At 41.0% G+C, this 13,620-nt stretch overlaps 1 protein-coding gene across 2 annotated transcripts in view; it reads left to right on the top strand.

Moving 5' to 3' along the window:
• ANOS1 (anosmin 1) overlaps positions 1–13,620 on the top strand; it is a 164,748-nt gene that overhangs the window by 35,351 nt on the left and 115,777 nt on the right. For both annotated transcript variants that reach the window (XM_060233931.1, XM_060233932.1), the window contains exon 2: positions 353–400. In XM_060233931.1, the coding sequence (XP_060089914.1) occupies positions 353–400 (48 nt within the window). The remainder of the gene's footprint in view (positions 1–352; positions 401–13,620) is intronic.

The following is a 13,620-nucleotide window of genomic DNA, read 5'->3' as shown; positions in this document are numbered from 1 at the left end:
TCTGAGTACCTTGTGCTCCTGCTAGAAAGAAGCTTCATGTCTTACGGAGAAGACAGACAAGAAAGATTTTAATGCTACCATCCCTACCAGGATGGGCTGTGCTTTTGCCCTTTGAGCACCTTGTTCTGATGATGTAAAGAAGCTTCTGGTCTGTGCATATGTGTGTCTCTGCTACTTTCCCAAGAGTAGAAGCTGAATAGCAAGTCGTCCTACAAATATGATCAGGTAGCATCATGGTTGGCCTCTGCCAGTTTAATCTTCCTGATTTCAATAATTCTAAATTTTGAAAGCTGATTATAGCTGTTATTTGAAGATATCACTAATAGTTCTGATTTCTTTCTTTCTTTTCCAGAATAATGGATCTTTGGTCTGGTGTCAGAATCACAAACAATGTTCTAAGGTATGGAGTTCATTTATAGGAAGATATATATTAATTAGACTGGAGATTTTTCTTCAGTGTTTATTTATTGGTGTCTTAATTGGTTATCATCAGTGACACAAAATATGTATAATTGCTTGCTGTATATTACTGTCACTTAATGAAAGTAATTAAAGGTTTATTATAAAGTTAAACAGATTGGTTAAATCCAGATTAAGTACTTTTTAAATCCTTTTGGCTTTGGTGAAAGAGTTTAGTACATACTTAACTCTCTTCCATACAATTCAGTGGTCTTAAAAAGCCTGGATCTTGTCCATTAATTTTACAGTTAATTTATTTACTTAGAAAAAAGATATGGTGCCTCTCCAGGAGACTTGCATGAGGTGCTTTACAAAATAAAGCATAATAAAAACATAAAATACTGAAAAGAATGTTAATTAAAATCCAGTATTAAAAATCCTGCCAGAGCTGAACATGAACTGAAGGCATTTCTAATGGTATTTACTGCATGGAAAGAGAATGACTGATCTGTTAAAACAGCTTCATAGATGTACTTTGATGCCCAATATTTTATTCCTTATGGTAATTTAATATCCTTAACATTTAATTTCTTTTCAGAATTCTGTTCGTCTTTCTGTTGCTTTTTTGTGTATGTTGACTTTCAAAAGATTAGTACATAAATGAGCAAATATCCATTTGATTCCACTGGACAGCAACCTGCTAAGTTGCCTATAGAGTAACAACAATGATTCCTCAGCTTTAGAGGGTCAAAGTGGAACTACAGGGCTTAGTCACCGACTGCTCTTTTCATTCATTTATAAAATATTTATTCCCTTCTTTAGAATTTCACCTAAGAAAGTGAAACTTGTGTAGTAAGAAATGGTGAGATGTCTATTCAATTCAAACCTCCATAATTATGTAGTAATTCAATAATGTTCATTGTAACATGCCAGAATTTAATTTTAGTAGAAAGTTTTCTGAGCAATCTATCATAAATGGGGCAACATCAACTCTGTAGCAGTATGAATGATAATTGGTGGTACAGTGTTTTGTTCAATGAATGGAGGCATTTCATGTTAAGAAACATAATACTTTTAATATGATCCTACTGTAAGCTGTTGGTTTGATTCAGAAATTTAAACTTGAAGACAATTGTTGGTTTATACTGTAGTAGCGTAATGGCTAATGGAAAGAGTAGCTTTTAAATAAATAATAGAACTCTTATGAGAGAAGTTTGCACATGATCTCTTTTTAATCTCAGACCCAATTTGTTCCAGATTGTACTGGATCAATCTGTGTATACTGCTGTATTTCATACAGAATTTCTAGATAGCTAATTTTAAAGAAATACTGTCCAATTAATATGTCATGAAAAACAACCCAGATCTTGTTGGGCAGCAAAGCTTTTAACAGGGGTGTTTAATATCCTTTCTTCTTTTTTGATATCTCTTTATTTTTAAGTATTTATCAAATATGATTCTGTGTCGATCTGAATTTAAAAAAATGATATCTGAGTAGTCTTTGGATAAAAAGAAGCAAGAAAATATAAAAAGAGTGGCTGAATGGCCTTTGCAGATATTAAACGTAACATCCATTCAGTTGAATGTCACTGCTGAGTTTATAGAGACAATGCAAATGCAATGCGTACTTAAAGCAACTTTTGATTTCTTTGAACAAATCCTGTACTCAGACTACTACTCTGTTGTTGTTAGAACTGATTGCTATTTATAGAGGGTTAGAATAATGATCTGAGCAAAAACAAAACATTAGTTAACAGAATTATTGCATATAAGCAGACAGATTCTAGAGCATGCAGCCTGCAGCGTAGCTGCTAGGCTGCTTTCGCTCCGTTTGCCTCCCTGGGAGGAGGAGGAGGAGTTCGCCCGTTTGGGCACGCAATTCTGGGGGGTGGAGCATAGCCGTGTTAACGGCTAGCTCTGCGCTCCCTTCCAGGCACTTCGACGACGATCGGCCCTCCCGCCCGCTCTGTATGTTATGTAGGCTTTGCTGGTTGCCTCATTTGAGGAGCCGGGTAGGAATTTTTTACGCTCCGGCTGTTTGGCTGTTGCTGGGGTGTGTTTTTTGCCTACCCTGCATAGCACTACAGTGGATTGTGGAATTGGCTCAGGGATGGTGTCTTTAAATAGGTGGTCACTTTAGTTGGCAGGTTTTTGGGGTTTAGAACACTATGCGGCTAGGGGAGGACTGCGAAGCATCCCCCTTTTGGGGAATTTGGGGTCTGGCATGATCAACCTTGGGTTTGGAGACCCGGGTTTGGAGAATGCAGACTGTCCAGGAGGCTCGGCTAGAGGGTGCCTTTCCGGCGAGACGTGCGTCTGGGTTTGGGCCTTCTGGTGCGGGTCTCCCTGCTGGGCCTGCCTGGAGGGAGCTGAGTTGCTCAGCTCCGGCCGGGGGGCTGGGTCTCTTGCACGTTAATGGCAGGGGAGCGGTCGCGGTGACCCCTAGCCCTGGCCAGGCCGCTGGTGGGGTGCCCTTGTTGTTTACACTGTTAAGTTAATAAAGTGGCCCAATTTTATTCCAATGTATTGTGTCCGACTTTTTATTCCGACCTTGGGGGGCAAATTTGGATGAGTGATTTCTAGGTAGAAAAGTAAGAAAGATTTATAGTTGGTGGTAGAATAGATGACACGAGGATAGGGAAATTCAGAAAATTCTATAAGGTATTGTCTTGGGAAGCTATTTGGAGACAGAGCACACATGCAGAGATACTGCCAAAATAAGTTTCCATTCCATGTGTTGATGTGTAACTGTAATAGTTTGGATGAACCAGAAAAGTTTGCAGCAAATATTTGTGGGATAAATCTTCCCCCACCTTCTTCTTCACCAAACAGTGAGCTGTTTGTGTCAAAACTTCACTCTCAGCATTCAGGGAGTTATAGTGAAGTGGGGGAATCCAAGCAAACATGTCCTTTTTGTCTATTCTGCTGATGCAAGCTACCAGAAGGACTGCTTTACCCCATACAAAACTGTGTAGCAACTCCAGTCTTTCACTTGGGTGTTAGTGTTTTCAACACACAGAACAGTCAGGACTGCCAGGGGATGGGCATTTGTAGTAGTTATCCCTGTTCTGTGGAGCTTTTGCCACAGAGGCAATGAGACAGGTGCACACTTTCCAGCTGTTAGGAAAACTGGCTAAAGTTGTTCAGCCAATTCTCTGAGATCTGTGCAATAAGAGGGATGGATTTTGTCCCAGCTGGAGCTTATAGAATGATTTTATGACGTTTATAGAAGGATGATTTATTTGTGTGGTGTCTTTTTGGGGAGGGGGGTTGTGCTAGGTTTGCTAGATAGCCCTGGCCACGTGAGGGGTGGAGGGTAGGATTGCATAATTTAAGATTCTTGTGCAGTGATATTTACAAGGGATTGAAAATAAGTGAGAATTTATCATGATGTCCTGTGAATTTCAGTTCAGCTGCTTCTTCTTTTGGCTCCATGTTAACAATATATTGACAGTAGTCATTGATTGATTGACTTGATTGTGGGTCCAAAAAGCCATCTGGAGTCTTCAGAATAAGAGGATTTTGTGAAAGTAAAGATGATAAGGATACAAATAGAGGTGTTACCTAAAGAGGCAGTCTCCTTTTTGATGGAAGGAATTACCTTTATGGAGTCAGAGAGGTGGGTAATTGGGATCACCTATTTGTATGGGGAGCTTTCCCTTAGAGAACTTGCAAAATAAATCAGTCTAGTATTAAATTGGAAAGGGTTCTTAATGAAATAAGAATAAAAGGGAAAATACACATACATACACACAGAAAAACACACCAGCTAGCTAATAGGAAATCAGAAAGGAAGTGAGAGAAAGTAATTTTGGGGAAGGCAATAGATACCAGTCTCAGCGAGAGAGGTCCATGGAAGGCAGCAGCAAAATGGCCAATGTTTCATGAAGCAAATAGAGGTGGCCCACATGCACCCATGTGGGATGTGTGGGATGTTTGATGTCAAGAACACATAAAGACCACTATGGCACAGAGTGCTGGCAGTTGTAGGAAAAATGTTCCTTGGGGCAATCTGACATGTATGCCCCCCAAACAATAACTTGATTGCTTTTCTGGAGATAAACGATATGGGTGAAGTTCTGATGAGTTTACCTTAGGTGAACTATAGGTATTAATGTTTCTTGATGACCCTTTAGCTAGTTTGGTGAAGTGGTTAAGTGCATGGACTCTAATCTGGGAGAGCCGGATTTGATTCCTCACTCTTCCATATACTCCCACTGAGTGATCTTGGGTCAGTCACTGTTCTCTCAAGAGCAGTTCTCTCAGAGCTCTCTCAGCTTCACCTACCTCATAGGATCTCTGTTGTGGAGAGGGGAAGGGAAAGGAGATTGTAAACCACTGTGAGATTCCAGTGAAAGGCAGGATATAAATTCAATCTCTTCTCTTCTTTAAGCATCGGATGGAAAAACTACGAGGTTGTGTGAATAGGGCTAATTAGGGTAAATGGGTGAGCGGAAAACAAGGCTGACTCATGATGAGATTTGTTGGAGGTCTGGAGACCTATCTTGGGAGACCCATTGTTCTATAATTCTGTATCTCCTCAGGGTGTGGAGAGGGTCGTTAGTCAGTCAGCCGCTTCTGACTGACTATTTTCCCCAGGCTTTTCTCTGGCTGGCATCCATTTTGTGTGTCATTTTTAGGCCCAACAGTGTATATTTATGATTTTTGAGGTGACATTTGTATAATGTGCTTTTATGCCTTTCTCTAACTGCTAAACTGCCCCTCTGTGGGATGAGGGGTCTGACTGCTAACATAGTAGCCAAATAAATACTCTTTCCTAGAATATAAGTCTGAAGTTGCTTTGTAAACTAGTTTATGCTTTAAATTTTTTCCTGTGAGCTGTTATTCAAAGTGTCCAGCTGAGTTCTTGCTAGTGAGAATGCAGGTGGAAAGATGAATTAATGATCTACACAATTAGAGATTTGCTGCTACCCTTCCATCTGTCAAAATCCACTGAAATAAACTGCATAATTCTCATTTGTGCCTCCAGCATTAAACTCATCCTGAAATTCTGTTGTGATTTGCCCTGCCCACAGTAGTGTCATTCTTATGGTAAGTGTTCTGTGTTTTCATGCTGGGACAGTATTATCAAACTGATTAGTGTGCATTTGAGGGGATTGTTAGCCTGCAGTAGTTAGAATATTACATAGCTATGAACTTTTTAAAAAGCATCAGGAACTACCAGCGCGGCAGGGAAGTATGCTGGGCTACTGTCATCTGTTGAGCGGCATCACAGCTGAAAAAGTGTTAAGAAATATAACTTGACTAGGAAGAAGGCCTGCTATGAAGAAAAATACGAAAGCTCCCCTCTTTGCTGTCTTCTCACCCACCCAATTGTATGCATTCACCCCCCCCCCCCCCGCTTCAAGGGGAACTGATTTCTGCCATCTGGAGAGCAGCTGTAATTCTGAGTAATCTCCAGCCCTCACCTGAAGATTGGTAACAGTGGCTCCCCAGGAGAAAATGGCTGGTTTTGAGGGTGCAGTGTAGGGCATTGTACCTGTTTGAGGTCCTACCCCTCCTCAAACCCCATCCTCTCCAGGCTCCACCCCTTAAATCTCTAGGAATTTCCTAACCTAGAGTTGGCAACTCTTATCTCCTTCACTTTATCTGCCCCCCCCTGACTTCAGCTTTCCATTGCCTCCCCCTTCCCTGCAGCCTCTTTAGGAAAAGGACAGTCTTTCTCTACAGTCGGGAGAGGACAAAGAAACTTATATCTCCCTCCTTTGATCCGCACCACAACCCTGCAAGGTAGATGAGGCTGGAAGTGTGTGACTGGTCTGTTATCACCCAGTCAGCTTCCCCAGCAAGAACCTGGGTCTGGCAGATCCTGCTCTGAAGCCCTAATTCCTTTGCCCTCCTCAAACTCCACCACAGAATCTCTGGGAATTTATCACCAACCTGAAACTAGCAGTCCTAATCAGTACTGGTTCCAATGAGTTCTCCCTCAGAGGCCTTTAATGATACCTTTCAGACCAATAGTCTCTTTCTGATAATGTTGTCTTCGACCTCTCTCTCTCTCTGTCTCTTGCTTTCCCTCCCTTTCTGTCTCTCTCTGTATCTGGCTACTGCGACAGTACACCATTTGCCCAACTGTCATTGGTTGTTTCCCTCCCAGAGGAGGATAGGGAAGAGTCCTCAGCCAATTAAGACAAAGCCTTCCCTCCTCCTCTCTCCCTCAGCCAATCATGGGAAGGCTTTCTCTATGTATCTTTCCCTCCTCCTCCATCTCTTTGCCAGTCAAGAGAAGGCTTTCTCTCTCTCTTCTGTAGAATAGAGCGACAGGCAATGTAGCCAATGGGAGAGTAGGGAGAGGCAGCAACTGCCAGAACCAAGGTTGCTTGCCTTTTACTGACAGAATTAGCTTGGCTGGCTAGCAACAACCACTTGGGTGGGAGATAGGAGTGAAGTCAACCAGTGAGTTCTCCCTCACAGCTAAAGTAGGACTTTAAAGTGCCTCCCACACCAGCTTCTGTTGTGAGAACCAAGCTTGGTTGCTTTTATTGAGAGAAGCAAGATTAGTTGCCCAGAGGGCCAAACCTCATCTGTCCTGGGGCAAGTTGTGGGTGAAGGAGAGCAAAGTCAGGGACACAAGAGCAGTTGATTGCTGGTTTGATGGGCCAAAGGTTGATGCACCACAGTTCCACCGAGTCCCAACCAATGCTGGAGCTTGGCTTTGCCAAGACAAAAGGAGAATTATATATAAAAGATTAGGGATATGATGGACTGTGGATTTATTTTATATTCTGAGCTGCACTGTACCTATGAAGGTGTTGTTGCCCAAATTAGCATACACATGTTAGGACTGTAATAAGTAGAGGCATCCACCTCCATGTACAGAACAAATGTTTGTAAAAATGAGGGGGAAAGATTCTTCAACAAAGGGGGGGGATATTTTACAAACAACAATCCAGAATATTCTGAAAGACCCTCTGCCTCAGATTTTGGAGAGCTGCGTCTTGTCAGATTAGACAATATTGCCCTAGATATAGGGCTCAGTATAAAGCAACGTCATGTAATCATGGATGTGAATATATCCTGGATTAATTTCACTATCAAAGCTGATCCAACAACCTAGGATCATAGTTCATATTACAGACGATACAAAAAACACTGTGATGTACTGGCTAGCAATGCTTAGTAAAACCTTTTAAAGAAACATATAATCATTTTATACATTACAATGTTACAATATTACAAGAAAGGTCCATCCAAAGAGCATCCGGATATAGGTTTATTTCGTCAAAAAACTTCCTCAGGAGTATTCCTGTTTTCTTCAGGGTTATCAGCTTCTTGTTACAATTCAATGTTAATGCTCTCTGCAACATCTTTATTTTCTTCAAGATCTCTCATCTTGGAATAAACCATGGTAATTACAATGAGATACAACACAAAGCTGAATGGAAGTGGATAATTCTTATGGTTAATTGTTGTTAAAAACTTACCTATTTATTCATTCATTCATTCATTCATTCACTCATTCATTCATTTAATTCATTAAGCTTATATCCCGCCCTCTCTGCAAGCGGACTCAGGGCGGCTCACAACATTACATTACTACCATTAAAACCAATAAAACATATAAAACATAATTACATATTTAAATTATTTAAAACCATTTCATGGTGCTGTATTAATACAATACAATATAGGCGGTTCTGCAAATTCGGTGGTGACCACCAGTACTCTACATGGTGCTCTATATGATGTCCAGTGGCAGCTCTCTCTCAGTTAGATATCAAAGGCCTGTCGGAACAATTCGGTCTTACAGGCCCTGCGGAACGTAGGCAGATCCCGCAGATTTTATTATGATTTTATTTCTATTTGCTGTACTCCGCTCTGAGCCCCCACTGGGGGAATGGGTGGAATATAAATAAACAAATAAATAATAATAATACCACTTAAGTGTATATTTTTATATTAGGAATTTAAGCTAGTCCTGAACTTCTCTAACCAGATGCAAAAGCCTTCTAGATTTAGCTGGCAAAATGCTTTCTACAATATTTATATTAGGAGTAAGACATTCTTTTTGATGGCAAAATGCTCTCAATTCATATATTAATGTAAGAACAAGGCAGTTCTGAACCTCTTCTCTTGCCAGATGCACAGACCTTCTGGATTTTGATGGCTAAATGCTCTCTGCGGTTTTTATTAGGAATAAGCCATTCTTGATCAGTGGTAAAATGCCCTCAATGCCACTTAAGTGTATAGTTTTTGAGCAAGCCAGTCCTGTACCTCTTCTCTGACCAGATGCAAAAGCCTTCTGAAGGCAACATCATGAAATCATTAGATGTCATTGTATTAAAGAACTGCTTCATTGGATGTGAATATATCCTGGATTATTTTCACGTGACCAAAGCTGATCCAACACACTAAGGCAGTGATTGGCAAACTGGTGGATGAGAAAGTTCATGCAAATACAGAAGGGTTTAGTGTTGTCAGGACCTGTTTATTGTCTTACCAAACATTTGTGAAATACACAGAAGACACAAAATTGCAGTTGAAGAAATAGCCATGTTGCTCTGTTCACATGAGTGAATACTATATACTCCAAGACTGTTAGGTTCTAAAGAAACACCTGCTTATGAAGAAGTGACCTCTGGACTAACAATAAATCAGTGATTCTGAACCTTGTTGAGCTGTAGGCACTACTGGAGATTTGATGGCTGCTTAGGGGCAAGTCCACAGGCAAAATACATGTCACATCACATAGATGTGGATCCTAAGGTGCTGTTGTGTTGGTGCAATAGTAGGTCTTCTTGTGGAAAAGCTCTTCTATCTGTGGAGGAGAGGGAGGTTTTAGCCAATTTCCTGTACTTGCTGCAGATTCCCAAGTTGCTACCTGTTCTGCTTGGGCCACTGATCTGCAGCAGCACAATTTCAGAAGACACAGAAAGCTTGTAAATGTTGGGAAGGTGAACCATTTTCTTTCTCTAGTACAGCTGCACTCATATTGCTTATGGTTATGGTCCATGTCAAAACTCAAGAAGTTCCAAACCAAGCATTGCCCTATTATGGAGAAAGTTGTTTCTGTGTGGCTTTTGCCTGATGGACGCAAATGTGATGTTTCTTAGGGTTTTCTGAGGTTGTTTCCTGCTCCACTGAGTTCAAGGAAAGCCAGAACTGGGTCTTAGCTTTGAAAATAAGCACTTGGAAGAAGAAAATGAGTGCCAAGAAACATGAGTGAACACTATGGTGCTCAAAGGTGCCACACTGTCCTAAACCATATTCCAGTGTGTTTGATTTGTTTGTGCTCTCAGAACTGGTAGCCAACTGGCATATATTCTGCTATTTATCAGCACATGTAGAGTACAGGTTATTGTGGATCGAGCTATGCAGTCCATCAGAAACTTGAAGGGAATATATTATTTTGCATTTGAAATTTCATTACATATAAGTAAAATCTGGGCTTCTAACTATACTTCACAGCAAATACAACTGAAATCAAGGAGATGGACTTTTTTGAAAAAAAGGCTAAGAGTATGAATTGCACTGTGATGTGGCTGCTCGCCAGAACTGAGGAAGCTGACTCTGATGGTCATTTTGGTTCCTTTCCCTCGCTTTCTTATGTCGAAAGAGGGGAAAAAAATAGCAATTTATCATTAAGGAGGCTTTTATGTACATTTAGTCACACACATCATTCATTTACTCATTCAAATTTCTGGTAAGCCCATACTATTATGATTCAGGAATTATGCAGGCAGTATCATGCAATGTCCATTACTATTACTGAATTTTGTCTAGTGTTTCATAAAAGTAGTTATCTGGTTACTTTATGCTCAATTTTAAATGTTTAATGTGGTTAGCCATAGACAAAATACCTATTACTCACTATAGTTTTTTTCCCCTTTCTACCTCAGAAGATACAGAATTTTTACCAGTTTCTCAGTTCTATTGCTCAGGAGCAAGGTTTGTAGAACTTTCCTAAAGAAATGTTTGTGGCTTGGATTTATATCACTGGCTATTTATTGTGAGTTCCTACTCAATAAAGAGAGGGAAGAAAGAAGTTGAGCACCAAAGCTTTTTAAGAACTGCACACAAAAAGATACTTATTAAGGCTGGCATTTTGAAGCACTAAATGCTTCTTTAACATGGCTTTATCTGCTTCAGTGAGCACTGTGTTGAGAATCCAAGATATTCAATCTGCAGACTGTGAGCAAGCGCTTCCTTTCTTTTGAGTTATTTGGGCACAAAAATAATCCTTTCCTAGAACTTTTAGTAGAAGCAACTGAACTATGCAGGCTAATCAGCTGTAAATCTTTGCCATCTAGAAAGCAGTTGATTAAGTGGCATCTAACGGTAGTTCAATCAGCAGTGAAGCAGAGTTGATCAAACACTTTAAAGACAGATGGTGCTTTTGAGACACTAGATAAATTAACAGTTAAGTCTGTTTTAAAGTAACAGATTTATTGCATAACATTTTTACACAACCTTCCCATTTCCCCAGACATCGAATTCTAACCTTTGTATTTCTCATTCCCTACTATTTATTCTCTCCATAGTCGGAACTGTGTGAAATCTAGGAAGTCAATATTTTGCAAGGTGCATATATGGAAAATTTAGAGTAATAAAAATGTCTTGCTGATTGTATTTGCACCCCCCCTCTTCCTGGGGAAAACTGATACATGTTTTATATGAGTGGTTGTATGCCACCATTATGCTCATCGAGTGCTGATGCATTACTCTGGTGCAAGAATACTTTCCATGAGCATCTTACATTGAAAAGGAAAATCCCTTCTGCCACTTTTTGCTGAAGAGCATATAATAATCCAATGTGAATTATTTGGTGGAAAAATTGTATGTTTTGTATACTTTATATTGTCCAGCAGTGGGGCCAGCCCCGACTTGCAGCAGAGGCAACTCACCTTGGCTGAAACAAACTGAGGAGAAACACCATTTTAGGCCTGTGCTTGTCTGGGAGTTGCCTGGAGGAGTCTATTAAACTCTAGGCAAGGCTTTGGCCTAGTCTCATCCTCCTCCCCCCTCCCCTCCTGCCTGGAACCAGAAATTCTGAGGAGGCCTCCTAGAGAGACAGGAAGTTTTTCAGGCTAGTTTCCCAGAAGTCTGAAGCAGGGTAAACCAGTTCCTGGGCGGGAACTAGGTTTTATATTGGAGATTTGGAACGGCAGGGAAGCCGGCAGTTTGAGTTGAAATTCAGTCAGTTCAGTTGAGTTGGTGAGTCTGTTCTGGAATGTATGGTCAGGGCAAGTATTAGAAGAGGGAGAGAAGGAGCGTTTTTCCCCCTACTATGATTTGTTGCTTCTGTTCACTTTAAAAAAAATGCCTGTAAATAAATATTTGTTATAATTTTGAGTCCCTCTGTGCCACATAGTTTCCCCAACCACCTTAGACCATGCTACTGGGGAAGAGCGGAGGGCAAGACCACAGAAAGAGTAAAGCGACTGGGCCAAAGCCAAAAGGACGCTCAGCTGTGGATGTGTCTGATGATGAAAGAACAGTCCAATGCTGCAAATAACAATACTGCATTGTAACGTGGAATGTAAGATCCATGAATCAAGGTAAGCTGGATGTGGTCAAACAAGAGATGGCAAGACTGAACATCGACATCTTGGGAATCAGTGAACTAAAATGGACAGGAATGGGTGAATTTAACTCAGAGGACCACTACATCTATTACTGTGGGCAAGAGTTCCATAGAAGAAATGGTGTGGCCTTTATAGTTAACAAGAGAGTAGGAAGGCAGTAATGGGATACAGTCTCAAAAATGAAAGAATTATCTCTGTCCGTATCCAAGGCAAACCATTCACTATTACAGTAATCCAAGTCTATTCCCCAACCACTGATGCTGAAGAGGCTAAAGTGGACCATTTCTATGAAGATCTACAACACCTTCTAGAATTAACACCAAAAAAAGATGTCCTCTCATAGGGGACTGTAATGCCAAAGTAGGAAGTAAAAAAGTAACCGGAACAATTGGTAAGTTTGGCCTTGGAGAACAAAATGAAGCTGGGCAAAGGCTAATAGAATTTTGTCAAGAGAACAATCTGGTCATCGCAAACACCCTCTTCCAACAACCTAAATGGCGACTCTACACATGGACATCACCTGATGGGCAACACAGAAATCAGCTTGATTATATACTCTGCAGTCAAAGATGGAGAAGCTCCTTACAGTCAGCAAAAACAAGATCTGGAGCTGACTGCGGCTCAGATCATGAGCTACTCATTGCAAAATTCAGGCTTAAACTGAAGAAAACTGGGGAAGCCATTGGGCCATTCAGGTTTGACCGTGATCACATCCCTTATGAATATACATTGAAGGTGAAGAATTTAAGCAGCAGTCATTTTGTAGAAAAATAGGTGGTGGAGCTCATCCAGGAATTGTTATGCAGCTGCGCATACTATTAAATGGACAAGGAGATGGAACTCTCAGAAGGAGGAGGTGGAACTCTCAGAAAGGTTCAGGAACTGTGCTCCTGTGAGCTCCCACTGATTCTGAGGCCTGGGTTTAAGGAACTAGAGTTGATAGACAGAGTGCCTGAAGAACTATGGACGGAGGTTCATGACATTGCACAGAAGGCAGCCATCAGCACCATCCCAAAGAAAAAGAAATGCAAGAAAGCAAAGTGGCTATCTGATGAGGCTTTACAAATAGCTGAGGAAAGACGGAAAATGAAAGGCAAAGGTGAAAAGGAAAGATTCACCCAAGTGAATGCAGCTTTCCAGAGAACAGCAAGGAGAGATAAGGAGGCCTTCCTGAAGGAACAATGCAAAGCAATAGAGGAAAACAATAGAATGGGAAGGACGGGAGATCTCTTCAAGAAAACTGGAGAAATCAAGGGAACGTTTGTGCAAAGATGGCCATGATAAAGGACAAAAACGGTATGCAGAGTACATCATGCGGACTGCTGGCCTGGATGAAGCGCTAACCGGAATTAAGATTGCCGGGAAAAACATCAGCAGCCTCAGATATGTAGATGACACCACTCTAATGGCAGAAAGTGAGGAGGACCTAAAGAACCTCTTGTTGAGGGTGAAAGAGGAGAGCAAAAGTAGGCTTGAAACTCAACATTAAAAAATTGATCATGGCATTCGACCCCATCACACCTTGGCAAATAGAAGGGGAAGACATGGAAGTAGTGACAGACTTCACATTTCTGGGATCCAAGATCACTGCAGATGGTGACTGTAGCCATGAAATTAAAAGACGTTTGCTCCTTGGGAGGACAGCTATAGTGAACCTGGGCAGTATAATAAAAAG

Source organism: Heteronotia binoei, chromosome 3, assembly GCF_032191835.1.
Source record: "Heteronotia binoei isolate CCM8104 ecotype False Entrance Well chromosome 3, APGP_CSIRO_Hbin_v1, whole genome shotgun sequence".
Classification (NCBI taxonomy): Eukaryota; Metazoa; Chordata; class Lepidosauria; order Squamata; family Gekkonidae; genus Heteronotia; species Heteronotia binoei.
This window is presented reverse-complemented; position numbering and strand designations above follow the sequence as displayed.